The sequence below is a fragment of the Pygocentrus nattereri genome, chromosome 23, assembly GCF_015220715.1.
Source record: "Pygocentrus nattereri isolate fPygNat1 chromosome 23, fPygNat1.pri, whole genome shotgun sequence".
NCBI lineage: Eukaryota > Metazoa > Chordata > Actinopteri > Characiformes > Serrasalmidae > Pygocentrus > Pygocentrus nattereri.
In genome coordinates, this window is record NC_051233.1 from 25,580,449 (window position 1) to 25,600,739 (window position 20,291).

Below are 20,291 nucleotides of genomic sequence, written 5' to 3' on the forward strand. Positions count from 1 at the left end.
GAAGAGTCACATATAGTACTGTGCAAAAGACCATCCTTCAGTTATTTAATGTCCAGTCAAAACGGCCATTGAGTTATTCACTTTCATAAGGAAGAGGAAAGTCAAAGGAAAATGCAGAAGTGTCCAAAACTGGAGTTCAAAAAATGACTGAAAGATTCAGAAAATGGGACTCCTAACAACCACCTGGAAGACCTGGTAGACCATGAAAAAATGGTCCCCATCAGATTAACAGCATTAACAGTAGAAAATGCAGTCAACTTCTAGACTGAACTCTGGAGGTGTGGAACAATCTCCAAATGTCTTTGAAAAACTGAAAGCAAGGCTACTGAAAAGAATGGAAGTTGTAATAAAGGCAAAGAGTAGACACACTAAACACTGAAAATATGATATTATATTTAGTTGTCGAGGCTCTTGTGTAATTATCTGTTAAAGACGCAGTTTTGTACACAGATACCATTAAGATACAAATAAAAATATAAATAAGATACAAAGATATAACTAACACTGCTGGTCAAATGTTTTATTGCAATAAATGAAAAGTTCACACATCCTCTAAATTTATATTTATTTGGTAAAAAAAAGAATATAAAATGTCCCATAACAGCATATTGTTTTATTCTTCCCTCAATATGTAAAATTTAGAAAATAAACAAAAAAAAAAACAACAAAAAAATTTAAAATAATTGTGCATTAAAATGTGTAGAAGTGTGTTCTCTGTAGAGGAGGTGTACAAGTGTAACAACAAAAATGGAGATATGAGGTTTTGTTCCAACAGCAGCAATATTTGTATGTTTATAAATATATAAACTTGAATATATATATATATATATATATATATATATATATGAACATATTTAGATATATAAAATTTTAATTCATAAATAAAGTTAATAAATTACATCTGTCAGTTATCTTTATTGGCAGTTTGAGTCTGGCTTTGTGCATTTTAGACCACAGAAAAATGGAAATGGAGAAAAAGGCTGAGGCCCTCATCTTACCTGCTGCATTACTGAAAAGCTCTCAGTGTAAACCTCTATTCAGTCACTTTACTGCCTTTACAAGTTTCAAGTTTATTAGTCATTTGCACAACATGTCAGGACATTTATGCATTGAAATGCTTGTGATGCTCAGATCATCACTCTACAGAAAGCAAATAAGTACGTAAGTAATAAGAAAGTAAAATATAAAAACTGAAATATATTAAATATACACAGAATATAGATAAAATATACATTTTAAAGTGACTTACATGACTGTTATTGTTATTATTAGGCTGACATTAACTTATTACTATTTTAAATGTTATTTGTATTTTTTGTTACTTTTATGGTTTGCCTGTTTTTATTATTATTTGATTCATTGTTTTTTTACTCATTTTTATATAGTGAGACTGAATGATCTGTCTCAGGCTCCGTTTTCAGTTTCATGTCATGTAAAGCAGTTCATTGTAGGAATGAATTGAAGTTTATGAAGTAGCTGTCATCATCTTTTGGCTGTTTGAAGTCAATATGAATCAGAAATCAACACACATTCAGACAGAGAAATCAGGGGAGGGTCTCTGAGCTCGCGGAGCGTTTTTGCTTAAAGACTGGTGGGGTCAGTGGGAGGGGGAGATGGTAACATGGTATTACTGGTTAATATTTTTCCCTACACACTGGTTCAGAGGGACGCAATCGGGACATTTAAGTGGCAGGAAAAAGTCATTACATTCCGATGGAAGAATACAGGAAATCAAGAATTGTGTCTTTTGAATGGTATGAAATGAATGTAAAAAAGCAAAATATTATATATACATGATATGATACTGCATGTCAGGGTCATTTTCAGGTTGATTTCAAGTTGACCTTGAGTCTTAGTGAGCCTTTAGTCTGTAAAAAAGGAAAACTGGAGCCTCCTGGAAAACTCCTGAGGTTCTTCACAAACGGAACAATCAGCTGCCTTTAGCTGCTGGCAGACGTGAAAAGATGAATGAATGCAATCCCAAAAAACACAAGTTTACTGAAAAGCACCATTTCAAGTTTATTGACAAGTATTTCTTTGAAAAGTAGTCACTGCAATCAGTATTGTTCTTGTGGAAGTTTCCACTGTACTGCCAATTTCTCCACAATGAAAAAAAAAAGCCACTCTAGCCGCGGCTGTTAATCAGATATGTAATTACACAGCTTCACAAACCCTGATATTGATTGTGTGTCATTATAACAGTATCGTCACATAAATCATAGTCAGCACTGAATATGAATAGCGAACATCAGTGAAGTCTGAAAGTGCTCAGTTAATGAATTAAGCTTATTACAGCTGTTGTAAACAGTGTAATCAAGTCCGCTGGTTGTGAACATGACTCTGTGCAGCAGGCAGTCTTGTATGAGTGCTCTGGTGATGTGAGTGAGTCATGTTGCTGAGCTCAGTCAGCAGCATCAAATCTCAATTAAGCACACTGTGCTGCTGCGTTTTCCCCTGAGCTACAGCACGGTGTCATATTCACTCCTGAAAAAAACAGCAACAACTCCAGCGCCTCAACAATGCCGCAGCCCACTCACATACTGAGAGTCTCAGGAGGAACTCGAGAGTGATCTGAGCCTGGACGAGAAACACGAGGAGCGTGTGGAGGCTGAACACCTCAGCTGTAAAACACAGAGGTGTTAAATGGGAATGTGGTTCATGTGCAGTGCCCTCCACACTGATAAGCACTCTTGGTAACAATTAGCAGAAAAGGATCTGAAAATTATTTATTTATAAAGAAAAATATTTATTTAGTTACTTGTTCATGAGCGGCATAAATGCTATAAATAATTGTCTTATGTTTGAGGAAATTGTTTGTTTATTTATTAATGTTTTCTTGATTGCCGAAATGTTATGAATAAGCATCTGTTGTTTTTAAGAAATGCTCAGAAATATTTAAAAATATTTCTTCATTTTGAATGATTTCAGTAAAGGTGCTATACCGTAAAATTCTATAAAAATACAGTTGTATGCAAAGGTTTGGGCAAATGTTTTCTAAGTGGAAATAACATCCTCTACAAGCTTCTGCACATTTGAAAGCACATGTTTTTTTGTTAAATGTAACAGAAAAAATGCAACATAAAATGTGGCCTGTGTAAAAGTTATGGAGAAATTGTGCAATAAAACTGGCTTTAAGTGTTTTACGTGTAACTTACTTTCACTTAGAAAAAGCAATACATGTATTTTGACCAAACCTGTGCATATAACTATGTCTGTTGCTGTAAAGAAAAATGTTTATCGTTTTACTGTACAAAGATTTGATTTTATCCTATTTTCAGAACATGATATAGCCAATAAACAAAGAGAATTTATTCATAACCTTTTCTTTTCTTTGCTAATTGTCTTTATTTTTTTAAATAATGGTGCCAATAACTGTGGAAGGCACTGCAGACCTACTTGACTACACATGGTTGGCACTCAGCTTTGAGAACAGTCACATGGCTGAGAACCCCCACCTGACTTAATGAGGAGTGTAATCCATCAACGTGTGTGTGTGTGTGTGTGTGTGTGTCTGAGTCTGAGTAACCATGGAGACAGAGGTAAGATAAAAGAAGTATGCAATGCACCGCTGGCATATTTTAATGATTAAAAAACCCGACACAAATAAAATCATCACTGGTCGATAAAAATATCCTGGGTTCAAATAGAGGAGCTCTAATTCTCTCTCTTTCTCTTTTTTCTCTCCCTCTTTACATCAGATGACAGAGAGCCACCATCCCTTCATCATCCCATTTCATCTGGCCGTTGTGGGGTTTTGTTTCTGTTGCTGGTGTGTAAAGAGATGAAAGTGTCCAGTTACCATATTCAAATAAACGGCAGCGCCTGCGGGCATTAAAAAAGCAGCTTTGTCTGATGGATCAGGCCGTGGTCCCCCCTTTATTGTGGGTTCTGTTGTGGGTGATTTTCCACTGCAGGTGTGATATTCACTTGTCCGGCAGGCACCTCAGATCTCTTTGAACCTGAAATACAAATTTAGCCAGTGTGGATCAGGCTGCGCTCAAAACTAAATACTTGCCAAATATTCATTAGACGCTTCTGATTCAATAAGAATCATAATACAGGCAGAAATCATTATAACTACTAATTAGACACGAAGCGTCACATGCAGCACCAGCTAAAACATGCCAACAATGATCTTGAAGGAATAAATGTTGTGTAGCAGACAAATACATGTCTGGTGTCTGAAGTTTGTTACTTTAGTTTCGCCCTGTATCTTTGAGGCTAATGTAGCTAACAAGGAATGGAAGCTCATAATCATCAACTGGCATCACGCAAACTTCATTCCTAAATCACTTGCCTATGTATACACTATAGTGATGTATACTGTTATCTATAACAATAGACAAAAGTACTTTAGTAGTTGTCGTATTAGTAGTAGTAATAGTAGTTTTAGTAGCAGTAATCATTAGTAGTAGAAGTCAAATTAGTAGTAGCAGTATTGTTAGTATTAGTAGTAGTATTAGTAGTAGTTGTATTAGTAGTCATATTAGTAGTAGTAGTAGTCATATTAGTATTACTAGTAGTAATTGTATTAGCTGTAGCAGTATTAGTATTATTAGTATGAGTAGTAGTAGTAGTAGTAGTTGTATTAATAGCCATATTAGTACTAGTATTAGTAGTAGTGTTAGTAATCGTACTAATAGTGGTGATCATATTAGTAGTAGCAGTAGTAATATTAGTATTAGTAGTAGTAATAGTAATAATATTAGTATTATTAGTAGTAGGAACCTTCTTAAATTCAGAATTTTCTTTTGCTCATTTGAGGCAATTGTGTAATGATTAAGGCCTACAGTTTGCACAGTGTAGCCTTGGCTAGAGTTAGGGGGAAAATAGTAAAGGTCCTGTGAAAAATCCAGTTTACACAATTATTACAGGAGCGGCAAGGCTAACATTTCCAACAATCACTAGAACTCAATTTTTACCCAAATAACCCAAATCCCAATACCCACAAGACCTACATTGTGAAAGAAGTTTTGGGGATGCATTTTTATTATCTGGCTGATCTTTGAGTTCTAGCATTTGTTATTAACTTTAGCAAAAAGATGCAAAACAAATAAGGCAAGTGGGAAATTGTGCAGATTTGATTTTTTTGGTCTAACTCCTTTAAATGTGATTTAGCACTTTAATTATGGGCCTTTTTCCAGTGATAAATCATGACTGAAATTATAATCTAGTCCAACAAAGGCTAATTCACATCCAAGAACTCCCTTGTTAGTGTCATATCACACATCAAAACAGCTTTGCCAAGCTCTCCATGTACCCGACACCAAAATGGGGTGATAATTACACTGACGTCACAGTGAAAATGAGAGACCTCTGACGAAACCTTTTCTCACCTGTACACAATTTTCCTTTTATTATTAATTGTTTTTGAGATGTCACGAAATCCCACACAGCCTGGCTGACTCAGGCAGAAGTCTGAACCACAGACATTCTAAGTCATTTTAAGGCAAGTATGTGATGATTTCGATGTGAATTTTGCATGATGTGAATCAACAGGTAAAAACTTTAATTACTTCATAGCTCAAGAGCAAAACTTGAAAAAAAAAATAGAGGTGGAAATCACCCTAAATGTAGTCAATCAGCCAGGTTTAAATTAGATTTTTCACTGTACTGTTCATTTAAGCACCATATGGAGGAGCAGCTGTATTCTACAGAACCTTTAAAGCTGCAGATAAACTGTACTTTCAACACAGATCCACACAGAACCTGCCTGAGGTCAATTATCTACAATATCCTCTGTCAAGAACACTCAAGGAAAATTAGGGATTAGTCAGCCTCTCACAGAAAATACTGGCACATCCTATCTCTAACACTGAATAAAAATGCTATTCTAAAAACATCTCATCTAAAAAGCAAAAGCTATGCATTAGTTTTACATTATTGATTTTGCCATAAGGAAGATTTTTACAGGTTAGTTGGAGAAATATGTTGCAACCACCACCGTTCACTTGTCTGTTAAACTACTGCAGCCCAAAACGTCGTTTAACTTGAAATTTAGCTTTTGTTACAACATCCTAATGACATCTTTAAGTACTCATAAGGACTCAATTTATGAAAAGAATAGTGAATGTTAAGTGTTGTTAAAATAAAGGACACTGAACATGTACTGAGAAATCTCACCCTCTCTGTCTTGTAGTGTAACCGCACCAACCACGAACCTCCTTAAACACCAGCCTTGACAGCAGCTAAAGAATCAAGGAGAAAACATGTCAAATGAGAGAGAGGCAAATGTAAACTCCTTAAAACAGAACATGAACAAACAACACAACAAGCAAGCTCTGGTTATTATGTTATCTACTGGGTGTTTATATGCTATTACAAGTAATAACGCCTACCAGACAGGCCAGTATATCAGCGGTAATAAGCATGTAGAAAACATTGTTCCAGCCAGTGGGAGAGATCAGTCCAGCCAGCAGAGGCCCAATAGCAGCACCTAGTGGACAGAAAAACACAACACAGGAGATTACATCGAGGACATACCATTACAAACCACAGTTTACAGTAAACAGTCAACTTGACAGCTTGGGCGTATTCAGTTTCATTTTCCACATGCTTTCTGTTGTCGGTAACAGAATGTAACTATTAGCAACTTAAACAAGTGAAATGAAGCCCCAAGTCAAAAAAAAAAAAAAAAAGTATCTACAAACCCAATTCCAAAGCAGTTGGGACAGCAGGTATTTAATTGAAAACAATACAAAGAAGATATTTAATATTTGACCCTATATTTACAGAATTTTAGAAATATTTGCTAATTCCCACTATGGTGGCTCTAACACATTTCAAAAAGGTGGTGACAGGGACAATGTAAGACTGGGCAGTTTGTGGATAGGTAACAATCACAAAATGCTCAGTTGCCACTTGCAAAAAATGGTATGAGCAAATAGTCCAGTTTAAAAACAATGTTTTAAACTGGACTGGGACAAAGTTTTTAAACACACATTCAAGAAATTTAGGAATTTCATCATCTACAGTTCAAGTCTAAAATTTTGCAGGCCAAGGGGATTTGCAAATCATTGCTGTGTGTTTTTTTTTCCATTTCCATTTCCCTCCCACTGTCCCAGTTTTTTAGGAACTGGGTTTATATTAGGGCTACACCACATAATAAAATGTTAATTATTACCTCAATATGGACCTTTGAAATACTCATGTCACAGAATTAGATTCTAGCCAATCACAATGTTTTTACACCCTGATCAATTTCCAGATAAGTATATCTATCTGATGGTATTTATGTAATCCATGCAGCATCATTGATTCACCAATGTGTTTTTAATGCATTGCAGCGTTTTGCAATATGTAGCAACATAACAGCAATACAAGTATTTTATTCATGTTGTACAGCAATATCTACTCTACACAGGATATGACAACACAATCTTGATACACATGACCTTTGAGCAGGAAACATGCAAAAATAAAATATTTAAATTGTCCTTTGAGGACAATGAATTCCTTTCATACCTATTGATCCAGTTCCATCGATAATGGCTGTTACAGTGGACAGTGCTCTGGAGTTCCCTGCCAGACACTCGTGAGTTCCCTGTTCAAAAGGGCAAACTCAGGGTTACAAGGCTGCAGCATGACCTAAAAGCGTGGTCACATTTCTGCTTTGACAGCAGGTTTCAGGGCAAAGGTGGTTGGCTGTTGCTGCTGTGTTGTTGTTTTTGGTATGAGAAGGTGCTGTGTAATTTAAACTTCAATGTACAACTATAACTATTAATTTTATTACTACTAATGTAATAATTATCATTATTACCAAGTCGGCTGACACGGCTGTGGTGATGAGGGCGTAGGGTCCATTTACCAAAGCACCACAGAACAGCAGCATGCCTGAAAGATATAAGAGTAAGAGTTAAACAGAGACAGATTATATATACTCATGGATTACTTATGATAAATATAGTAACTCTGTTTAAAACCAAAATAAACATATACAATTTGTACGCACATTACCTTTAATGTATTCAATAAGCCAAGACATTTTTTGGTGTTTCAAATTGCCTTTTTTTCCTCCACTGGAGCTACGAGGCTAAGGTAGCCTACCATTATCGGAAGCTTATAGCAACAGGTAGCATGCGGTTTGCATGACAATGTCAGAGCCTAGGTAAGTCTATTTGACCAAATATGCAGTTTGAGGCAAGTATGTTATGATTTAAACAGGCAGCAGTGCAGTACTAGCATCAGCATTCATTGAAAGAGCAGAGAAATAAAAAAATTCAGATTATAAACATTTCTTTTTGTAAGTAGAAGATATTTTATTATCATTTGAATGTGACAAATTTATATTGCTATTGTGTACAGCCTCATTAAAAAAAGGCCATGTTTTTGTCAATGAGTTCAAACTAATAAACATTCAAATGACAATTTAATTAAAATGATCTATTTAAGTAATTACATTTGAGTTGTGTAGAAAATGAACAGTTATATCTATGCAATTAAGCTCTACTCTGCAACATTTTCAAGCTTTTTTAATAATTTAAGCTCTTCACAAATATTTAACACCAGGCCTATCACTGGGCATTTGCATAATCATTGTCAAACAGTTGGTGTGATGAGCAGTTGGTTTTCTGTTTGCAGAAGCAAGCAGTTGGACGAGGTCTACTCACCCACAGTGGTTGACACGCCGCGCTGCCCGACGAGGTTGTACACGAACAGCTTGGGAAAGGAAGAGAGGGAGGTAAAAGATGAATAAGCAGCAGTCCTGGCAGGAAAGAGAAATCTGTTCGTTTGTTTTCAGCGGCTGGCGGGTAAACTCAGGCACACTCCGCTGCGGTGTGGGCGTGCGAATCGAGCCGCCTGTTAAAATCTGTGAGCAAACTGCAGGATGTGGGTGTGTGTATGTTTCTGTGTATCTGCTAGTGAGAAGAGACTAACACTAGCATGAGAATCCAACTCACACAGACCACACAGTTTCCTCCTATTATTTCAGTGCGAAAAGCAAGTCCGAAGATTTTTTTTCTCATGCGCCATTGAAGTATTGCTAATATTCAGTATTCATGTTTATTAGGTCTTAAAAGCTCACCAACAAAAGGCAACAACCTATAGATGCTTTTAGCATTGAAAATGACAGCACTCAATCAATTAAGCCCTTTAAATGGCAAGAAGCAGCCAACAGGTCCAAAGTTTTATCACACACTTTTATCATTTAGGAATAACTCAGTTTGTATTGTAGTCAATGCAGTTACTAAATAACACAAAGCAATAAGATATAGCATGACTTTAATGGGTTAAACTCTGGGTCTAAGCAGTTTTCTCTATGGGAAAAAAATTGAACAGATCACTGCTGTGGCAAACAGAGATGTTTCAATGCAAATGTTTTTCTATAACATTTTCATCCTTGAACATCATTAAAGCGTCTGAATTACAAGGTTCTTCAGCATGAAAGTAGATGTATGAAAAACTTTGGGTAGATAGATGCTATGTCAGTTTGACATCAAACCAGGGGAATGTTAGCATTATGACAAATGGTTGTAATAAGTATTTATTAATGTTCATGTAGGTCTACGTCAGTTTTCCTGAATAGCTTATGTACCCTGACAGAATTATCCTTTCTTGAAGCAAGTAAACATCTGCAAAAAACACAAAAATATTATATGCATAATACACATTTTCTGCTAATTTTGTGCACAATTTAGTGCACTGTTTATGTGCTGAGTTTAACATATTGAAGAAAAAACATTAAATGTGCCATAGCCTCCATGTTAAATACAGCAAGTAAACAATAAGTGTGCACTTAAATGTGCAGAAATGTGTTCCCTGTCACTTATTTTCACTTGGAATATATCAACTTGCCACTTGACCGGGGGGCCCAAATTTTTGCAAACAACTATAAATGTACTATATCTTGCAGCACTTTATGATAAGACTACCCTTATAAAGGGTTTACAAATGGTACTAATTTTATTTAGGTCATAAACTGCCTAAAAATCATTAATAAGTACAGGGGGAGTCAAAAGTCACAGGACACCGTTTTATTTTATTTTATTTTTTATGCTGTCACAAGCTTCCACGATGCGGTGCTGTTTGTTGCGGACTTTCTCAGCATACACAATTTGTTTGAGATGACCCCAGAGATAAAAGTAATAAAATAAAAAATAAAATAAAACTGTTCCCTGTGACTTACTCACCCTGTAGTTATAACTTTAACTAAATCAACTAACAGTGATCTACAACTGTTCACTGTTGCCCTTTTTTATTTCTGTTTTAACTGCTTTATTGATTTTTTTTAATGTGCTTATGACCTAATGCATAACTATTAATGAAGTAATATTAAAACATTCATGATCCCTTTATAAGGGCAGTAAAGTGAAACTCTAGATTTTAACAACACCACCACCTGTAGGCTACTACTGCCAAAGAACTTTAGTTAACACATTTATCAACACTAACTGGTTTTTGTGAGGTATTTTAGTTCTTTAATGACCTTGTTAGTTCAGAGGATTCTGTGAAGTTTAGAGGAAAATGTCAAATGTATCGACTTTGAAACGTTTTGTTCACCACAGGGCACGACAGAAGTGATTTCTGAAATTGGCATTCATTTTTTGTCATTGGGAAAATCTGCTTAGACCCAGAGTGAAATAATGACGACATGACTTTAGGTGTATTAGAATAAAGTGGGTGGATGCTCAATTCACACTTAAATGACTGGGATTTCTTTCTGCACTGCTTATAAATTCTACAGGGTTGCAAATGTGGGGAGTTATTTTGTTAAAGGGCAGCAGTGAAGGCACTGAAAACGTTCTGATAACATAATACAAGAGCCTTCACATGCAGTAGAAACAGTGCACACATAAACAGAGCGATATCAACTAGAGAAAAACAAGCCACAAAAAAGGTCAAGGTGGTTTATGTATTAATAAGCCACGCTGGAGGAACACAGGTCATGTGATGAAAAGGAAAGTGAAGAGACGTGTTGGATATGACTGGAAAACACTGACAAAATAAGCTGATCTGAGCTAGTAGATAAGTTCTGTATAAACAACACATAGGCCAGCCTGGATGTTATTCAGCTAAATGAAACGATTAGCCTAAAGAAAAGTCCTATGCCAAAACATGTATCATTCATAGGAAGTTTAAAACAAGTCATTTCTAGCAGTCAGAAAACTGATGCCAGTAGAAGATTATTGCCACTGCGCTCTTGAACAAGGTAATGAACCTTAGACAGTGTGCCTGGACACAAATCTATACTTCTAACTGTAATGCAATGTATGCCAGCAACCCTTAGAGCGCAACAGCCTATTCCAACCTAAGGTGTCATACAGCCTCTCGGAATTTGTCACCAAATAGACCAAAGATGCAAAGTGATCACTAACACACTCACCATAGGAGCAGCGACGATTAGCATGACGCAGCAGGTGGTAGCCCTCCCCCCAGTGTAGTCTGATATGACACCAGCTAAAATACCACCTGAAACATACACAATGCATTCACATTAGACAGCCCCTGTGAAGTGCTGCTTCAGTGATGGCATCTTCACACAAGACAGAGGAATTTTAGCCTGCATTAATTACAACACCTTCACTGCAGCCTTTCAGTAAAGCTGAAACAAAACAGTACAGTTTACCCAAAATTCCTCCAACGTCAAAAAGAGTCGACATGTCCCCGGCTGCCTTAGGATCAAAATGTGCTGAAAAAGACAAATAAAACGGTTATGAAATGGTTATAAATTACCCAACATATAATACAGTATTTTTTACTTGTTGCAACTGACTTATCCATGCTCTGCCCACAAATGTGCTCTTTCATAGCAACTTGATCATGTTGAACAAGCTTTACAGAATGTGGGCAAGAATCATACTCAACCTAATTCATTTAGATTGGAGGTTAAAGTCATGATGTTGAGCTTCAAGTCTATATTCTTTGCTGCCAAGCTGGACTATGTTGCTGTAGCTTATCAAAAATAGGCAGGATGTAATGACAAAAAAATGCTGCCATGCTAACAATAGGATGACTTAAAATTAACCCCTTATTAACTCTTAATACACTCTACATGTAAGTATTACGGCAAAAGTGGAGCTGGGTTTGTGAATGGGATTATTGCTAATGTTCTCTAAAGCTTATGCTACCACACTTGCTTACAAAAATGCATTTATGGGCATAACATGGATGGGCCAGTTAGAGTCACTAATGCAAAATGTAATTCAGAAAATAAGTAGGGAGTCTTACCAACATTAGCAATATACAGAGGTAACCAGTAGAGGAAGGTGTAGCTCACCAGCTTAGCAAACAGCAGGCAGAGGGAGAACTCCACCACGCCCTGGAGAACAGCATGACAAAACAGGTTTCTGGTTAAACTTGCAACTTGTAACACAAAGTAAGATAAGAAAATAACTGCAGGCATGCAGTCTGTGAAGAAGTAGTTCAACCAAGGATCCTGACATGGCTAAAATGGCAACTAGCAGACAAAACGATCATATTTTCATAATGCTCATTAGAGGCTATTCATTTTTCATTGTTAGCAATATTCTAAGCAAATTATTCCTTCAAACAGAAGAACGACAGAGGTGTAATTCTTCATTGTAGTCTGTTTTTCCTGTCTTGGATTAGTTTAGTTTTAGATCAACATGAGGCATCTTTTCACTAAATATCTGAACACTGAACCAAAACAACCAAGCTAACTGATAACTATCACTTCAGCAAATGGAAAAAGCAGTAATGTCAGTGTGCTGGCATCACGTTTCAAAGTGAATCAGCAAACCAAAGGCTGTCATCCAGTCTATCATGATAGCAGCCATGGCTGGAAAATAGAAACTTCCACTGACCGGTATCCTAAGAGCTCCACAGAAACTTATAGCCTCTGCCTGCTCCTCCGCAGCCTCCACCACAGCAGGCGTGTGATTGTTGAAGATTTCCTCATTATTAGATGTGTTTCTTAGCAGTGGCTCCCGCTCTGTATCCTCCTGCACACACGTATACAGTTTTTAACATCTACTGCAAATGCCTTCGATTATATACTGCACTAGGTTGTTGGCCTTACATGATGCTGGGGAGGGGTGCAGTTCACATCTTCTGGCTCTGTACAAAAAAGGTGAAGAAAGCTGCTTAGCAAAAATATAATTCAGCACTTTCAAATAAATAAATCAGGTGAAATGTCAAATTTACACCATTTTCCACTGGCCTCAAATATAATTCATGATGCAAGATATGCTTGGTGTCCAAGGTTTGACTCTTGAGTTTTGCACTGGAGCTGCAAGGCTAATGTAGCTAACATGTAAACTGGAAAAGAAATTGACAAAAACTAAAAACAGTAGCAGCAGCCATCAGAAAGATCGTTCCTTTTCAGAAATAACACTGTCAGATGTTGTGAGGAAACCACTTAAGCATCTCTTCAGACTCCATAACTTGACGTGGGGAGTTAAATTTGTGAAAATGTTGTGATTTTGCAATGAAACCAGCAGAGCATACACTTCCAGGCTGAACTTACTTTCGACCAAAAAGAAGAAGCAGAGGACTCCCATGGCTCCAATAATGATGCCAGGCACGATGAAGGACATGCCCCAGGCAGATGACACAAAGGCCCCTGCGATAAGTGAGCCCAGAATGTTCCCCACTGAAGTGTGCGAATTCCACACACCCATGATGAACCCTCGCCTAGAACATGCAAAGAACGTCACAAGGGTAAGAACAACCAATGAGATGATTACAAAAATAAATGAATAAAATGAAAACAAGACATTTACATCTGCTCCTATACACATGCAGTAGACTTATAGGTAACACATTACTGCAGGGCAGTGCCTACAAGGTTCCATGACACCAACATAAGCTATTCATAACAACTGACGTAGACCTACATGAACATTAATAAACACTCATTACTACCATTTGTCATAACGCTAACATTTGCCTGGTTTGATGTCAAACTGACAAAGCATCTATCACGTGATATTAGGTTGTTTCATGACAGTTTATGGCGTGAAATGACAGACATTGTATCTCAGTGTATGTAACAGTGACATAATACCGATAATATGACAAGGCTAATTGAACAAACGATTTTCTTTGTGGTCTTTAGGTAAAGCTAGTTTCATTTTACCTTTTATAAGACTGGCTTTCCATGGTGAAACTTTCATGCAACTTTAGTTGCTTGAAACCTACATGTAAACTAAATTGCACTTGAGTTGCATATAGTAAAGTGTCCTGCAACTCATTTGAAACTCAGCCACAATGGTTGCAAGCATCTCAACCATATAGATGTTTCATGAAACAGCCAATCACAACGCCAGTAACGCAGCACATGATCACATTGACCAACATACTTTCAATCCACTGATTTCACTGGACGTGGGGAAGAAAAAACAAAAGATAGCTCATGGGGCGAGTGAAAACGAGAGCACTTCTTCCACTGACTGACTTAAGGTTGGCAGTTTTCCCATTTTGTCAGTTTCCTGAGGCAATGACAACAAATGTGAGTTTCTCAAAGCTAACGTTTCCGCATCTCGCTGCAATAACTAGCCAGCGAATGCTAACAGCTGTTTAAATGGCTGCTCATTGTTTATTTATCTTTAGTCTGCTGTTAACATGTTTAATAAATGTTAACAAGAAATGCTAACAGGCTTAGCATACACACAACACTACAAAAATATGCAGTAACAAGCCATTATGAATGTTTATGTTAGCATATGTCAGCTGTCATGATGAGCTTATGGAAGTGTACATTGAGCACTGCACTACAGTTAAGCGTCACTGACTTATCACTGTTATAAAAAAATGTTTCTTTCAATTGGAAACTCCAGGCAAAAGGATAAACTTTAAGTTCTGTTTAGAAACTCAATCTTGGTCTCATGTCATTGTCTCAGGCCACTAGCATGCAAGGCTAGTTTGGTTATAGTACAGATACAGAAATGGATCTACTAATAATCTACATCAATCCATCCACACTAGTGAGATCTAAAGAGCTTTTCTATTCTTTAAACCTATCCACATTTCTTAACAGTCTAATCTAAAGCACTTGATCAAATTTAGAATTTTCAGCCTTCCTTACTGTCAAGCCAGCATTATGTGCTGCCAAACCTCTGTTTTATGAAAAGAGTATTTGTGGAACAAGTGCAGCTGTGTGTGCACAGTCAGCAGAGCTGTGTTAAGTCAGCGGCCAAAAACGTGATCTGCACACTCACTTCCCCTTTCCGAACCAGTTCCCAACACAGGCCACCACTGCAGGCCAGCCTGTAGTCTGTACCAAGCCGTTCAAAGCCTGGCGGAAGATAAAGAGAGGGTGGGGAGAGAGAGAGAGAGAGAGAGAGAGAGAGAAAAAAAATTAGGAGTGTATCATAAACACTGCAACATGGTAACAGCAGCCTTGACTGAAGTACTAACTGCATAGTGAAGTCATGTGCTAGCCATGTGACAAATCCTCAGTCAGATCAACATGGCTTAAACTCACTGACCACAGCCTGGCAGCTGAAACTTAATGAAAGGAATACTTCCTCAGTTCTTCAGAGTTTGTGAAAGACACTATAGAGAATGAACATCAATTATTATTAATATTACTAATATAACTATAGTTTTAAACTAATCTCCGCGTTAAATCTGCTGTCACTGTAGCATTAATTACCACAGCCAATAATTTTGACGTTTCGCTGTACTTAAAAAAAAAAAGAAAATACACAAAACAGACGAGGGACAAACATTTCACATGATAGGCAAGTGAAGGGAAGCTTCACTAAACTAGACACACTTTTGCCTCATTTTCACATCAGACCCTGATAGAAACTAAATGTACGGCAAGTATCACTTCCACATTTTCACTCACGTCTATGCTCTAAAACCCTTCTGAAACTATGAAATTGTTTGAGGTGGACTTCATGAAATTCTAAATTGTCGCTTGTTGCAAGAAAACCTCATTTCACCTTAATACCAACTTTACAGGGGAAGAAAAATATGTTCTTAACATTTGTTTATTAATGTAACAACATTTTATTCCAAGTTATTTTGGACCATTTGCATGAACATGTTGGCTGTAAAACTAGACTTATGAGGTTTTCATATGACAACGCTACTTGTCAGTTAGCTCTGCTGTAAGGAGGCCTTGGACTGGGTTTTTTTGGACATGTGGAGTGAATGCAGCATTGGTTTACCTGCACCAAACAGTAGTACCACAACGAGTGGATGTTCCAGTAAAAGCCCAGGCCGAAAAGCGATGTGAAGAGGCCACTTGAGAGCATCCCCACAGCCAGGTAGTATCGCAGAGGCAGCCGCTCCCCAAACATGCCACTGTCCAGGTAAACATAAGATTAAATTCCTTAATTTACTGAACAAAGTGATTAAACAGAATGACTACATATCGGTCCACAGTCTACATACCTGAAGAACATGCCAATGGCATAGGCCACGAGGAAGCAGTTGTCCAGGTATCCATACAGGTTCTGGTAATTATCTTGGTCTATAAAAGCGAAGGGAGATCGATATTTAAGCGCGTCTCAAAAGCCAAGGATGCGTCTGCTTTCGTTACTGTTACATCTTCGAATGACTGTGAAATGCATCCTTCATCACTGAGAAATCGAAGGACTCAATTGGTGTTTCCCTCCAAACCTTCAATCACCCACAACCTACCCACACTAAACATTTGAGTAACTGCAGAAACAGCTGCGAGTTGTCAGATGCTCCGGCGCAAAACAGAATAAGATAGTCAAAGTGACTCCCAGTAAAGAAAAACTAATGGTTCAGTGATTCAGCTAGTGCTTTAAACAACTGTATTCAGCCAGGAAAGGAAGGGAGGGGGAGACAGAGAGAGAAAAACAATGAATGACTGAGAGAGTGCATCAGTGATAGGGATGCAACTGCGCTTTCTTGATAAAAACTCACCAAAAGGAACCCAGTCGCACCAGGTGGCATTGTCTGTGATGTTGAGGTCAGCTGGTCTAATGACAAACGAACAGTTTCTGTGTAGCTGGCTCTGAAAAGACCAACAAAAACTACGTTAAAAATGAAGTTTGTAACAAAAAATCCCTTCACAAGACCAAATTATCTAAGATTACAACAAGAAGTTGATCCAAAAGGAGAACATATCCATTATCCTAACTAAACAACAGGCTGAATAGCTATCTTAGTTACCTTGACAATACTGATAGGCTTACGGGAGAGGTGGTAGGCCGTGTAGAAGAGAAACGTAAGGAGGAGGATGAAGCCTCTGTACCTGGAGGAAACAGAAGAACAGTGTTCAAGAAAGGAGCAAGAATGGAAATACTTGTAAGCATCATTTTCTCTTTGAGCGAGTTAAATGTCTATTATTAAATCGCTAAGATTTAATTAAACACAGACCTATTTGAATACTGTTCTCAGTAATGGCGAAAAGGACCCACACGGCCTAAACCTACAGCATACGATATGAAATAATTTAAAGATGCTGCCTGACACCCGAGACCCAAACTTTCTTCCAAATACATTTATAGTGGGCTGGTACAAGCAGGGTGTTGTAAGACAAAACTTTTCCCCCCACCATTTACCATCAATATTAAACATAAAACCTCAGAAGATGCAGAAGATGTGTAGCTTTACTCAAGGTTTTAAACAGTTCATAAATTGGCTATATTTGCACTGTAGACAATGTGAGTGATGAGTTTCTCTACAATTCTCTACCATCTCACATCAAACCACTATGAATAACTTTGTTTATAGCAATTGAATTATAGAAAAAAAAAAGTTACATCTGTAAAATTCCCCTTTATGCTGAACATGATGTTGGCCAACTGACAGTGAACAGCTAGACAGCGGACTAGATAAGCAGTAAGCACATATGAGCTGAGCAAAGAGATGCCGTATGCAAAAGTCCTGCGAACAGAACGAGACTGTATTACAAGGTTTTACAGGAAAGCTCTCTAACCGCAAGCACACACAGCTGGCTCTGTGCTAACCTGTTTACGTTTCCTGCGAGAGAGGCAGCCGCAGTGCTTCATACACAGTTCAAGCGCTGTGTGTATGCATACATAAACGTTTATTTCTCGGACCACATAGGCGAGATTAATCTTCCTTACTCGTACAGACGCCGCAGCCTGTGCATTCATTAATCAGACTGATTCTACACTGCAAATAAGACCGACAGCAATGGAAGCATCAGCTTTTTAGACTGGGGGATCAAGATGAGGATGAACCTTCAGTTCTCGTTCAGTTTTCAAGGGGATTTACCATTTTTTTCCTAAATTTCAGCCTGATCAAACCGTTAAAGCAGTAAAATTCATTCAGAGTGGTTTCATGTGAAAGGCTTCATTCTAGAGAAGCTTATTGTGTGAAGAGTGGTGGTGACAGGAACCATAAATCTTACGAGCTTAAAGAAATGACACAGGAAGCTATTACATGAAATGGTTATGAATATGCCGACTGACTCCTGACACTGTGGCTTATGCTTAGTTTTGTGACAAATTTCTTGTTTGTTTTAAAATCATTCACGGCGGAGAGGTACATGCAGGGTGTTCTGAGGCTAAATAGTCCCCAAAGAAAACCTATTTTTCCAGATTTACTTCTATTTTACCATTATTAACATCAAATTTACGAATGCAGCAGACATGTGGGTTCACTAGCTGTTTCGGATAGCTAATATCATGGCTATAATGGAGTTCCCATCACCTCTACTGTAAAGAAAGGGCAGGTTTCTCTACAGCTCACCACTTCACAACTCACTCTGAATGGCTTTGTTTACATCTCAATAGCAGAACCGAGTGAATGGAGCTCCCTTCCAACAAACCTGTGTAGCTGAATGTGTATTAAAAGCCTCGCTAGAGGTTAAAACACTCACATCTGTTGTACTGTGTGATCAGGAGACACTGTTCAGTGAAAGGAACAGTTAGGGTTAAAAACTATAAGTCACTTACCAGCTGTCTCTAGAGAAAGAGGTGATGAGCTTGATGCCGGGGGCCAACGGCGATGACGTCATCTTCACAGTAGGCCGATGTGTTATTCTTCGTTAAAACCGGCTAAAACGGCTCAACTAGAGCTTTGTCGACATGTCTGTTACAGCTAAACGAACTATTTCTGGTTTTAAAAAGGTAAACGCTAAAATACCCGTGTAAAAACGAATAAAACGCCTAAAACCGAGACTGAAATACACAAACAGCCCGCTGAACAGCCTGACTGGAATTCTGACCGACCTGCGGTTTCCAGTAGTAACGCTACCGCTCGGTTCGCTCGCGCTGATCCTCCTTTCTCCTCAGAGCTCCGGCGCTACACCACCCCGTTCGACAAAAGCCCTACACTGAAGTTTGAAAACAGCCGCCTGTCCGCTCAATTTAAACTAGTCGAGCTGCCCATTCTTCCCCTTTTCGCCGGGTTTGTGGAAAAGCCTGCAGGCGCGGAGCTTTCCATGTTTTGGCTGGAGGAGGTTCGTTACTGAGTAAGAAAAGCTGAAAACATGGACGGTATCGACAGCCCTGCTGTCTGACTGGTGTGTCCAGTCTCTGCTGTGGTCCGTGTCCTGATCTTTGGAGGGTCTTTATAGGTTTGGACCGATAAGTTCCTGCTCGGCTTCGGATTCACGATCCAGAGTGACGTCACGCCGGGAAAGTTTAACCCCTTTAGCACCAGGCAAGCAAAGGTGTCCTTCTCAAGGGGGAATTCAGCCGATATTTAACCCCACAAAAGCCCCTAAAGTGACAGGGTGATGGATTTTTAATACGTCGTGGCCACAAATTCATATTTTGAGGTCAACAATTACAATATTGATGCCATAAATTAATATATCGAGGGCCCAAATTACTATATGTAGGTAGTAAGGACACAAAATTACTATATTGGGAGCATGAATTACTACATCGAGGCCCCAATTTACTATATTGAGATCACAAATTACTACATCGAGGCTACAAAGACCACAAATTTATATAGTGATGCCATAAATTAATATATTCAGGGCACAAATTACTATATTGAGGTCACAAATTAATATATGTTAGGCATGAAGGCCACAAATTTCTTTCTTTTAAGCATGACGGACACAAAGTACTATACTGAGGCCACAATAGCCACAAATTTATATAGTGAGGCCATAAATTAATATGTGAAGTGCACAAATTACTATATTGAGGCCACAAATTCATGTACTGAGGTCACAAACTATGAAATTGAGGCCACAAATTAATATATTGTGACCACAAGTTATGAGAAGCTTATCTCATGGCCTCAGTGCATTAATTTGTGGCCACTCCTTATTAAAAATAATAACCATGTCACTTTAGGGGCTCAGTCAGTGGAATGTAAAGTACTTCTGAGCCTTTTGGTGTGTTTTGCACAGAAATGTATCAACTCAAATGTCTTTACAACAGTGGTGATAGGAACCAGGGCTTGTAACTTCTACAACC

The 20,291-nt window shown here is 38.0% G+C and overlaps 1 protein-coding gene across 1 annotated transcript; it reads right to left on the reverse strand.

Moving 5' to 3' along the window:
- Positions 1 to 1,994: 1,994 nt before the first annotated feature.
- slc37a2 (solute carrier family 37 member 2) lies at positions 1,995 to 19,478 on the reverse strand. Its single transcript, XM_017699801.2, has 18 exons — positions 18,810 to 19,478; positions 17,056 to 17,137; positions 16,807 to 16,897; positions 16,306 to 16,384; positions 16,080 to 16,215; positions 15,120 to 15,196; positions 13,427 to 13,593; positions 12,980 to 13,017; positions 12,765 to 12,902; positions 12,169 to 12,259; positions 11,567 to 11,629; positions 11,324 to 11,409; positions 8,610 to 8,658; positions 7,760 to 7,833; positions 7,465 to 7,543; positions 6,339 to 6,436; positions 6,124 to 6,188; positions 1,995 to 3,959 (listed from the first exon to the last, which is right to left on the reverse strand). Exons 1-18 carry the CDS (start codon positions 18,869 to 18,871, stop codon positions 3,944 to 3,946), a joined length of 1,491 nt encoding a protein of 496 aa, XP_017555290.1. The 5' UTR covers positions 18,872 to 19,478; the 3' UTR covers positions 1,995 to 3,943.
- Between the last annotated feature and the right edge of the window lie 813 nt (positions 19,479 to 20,291).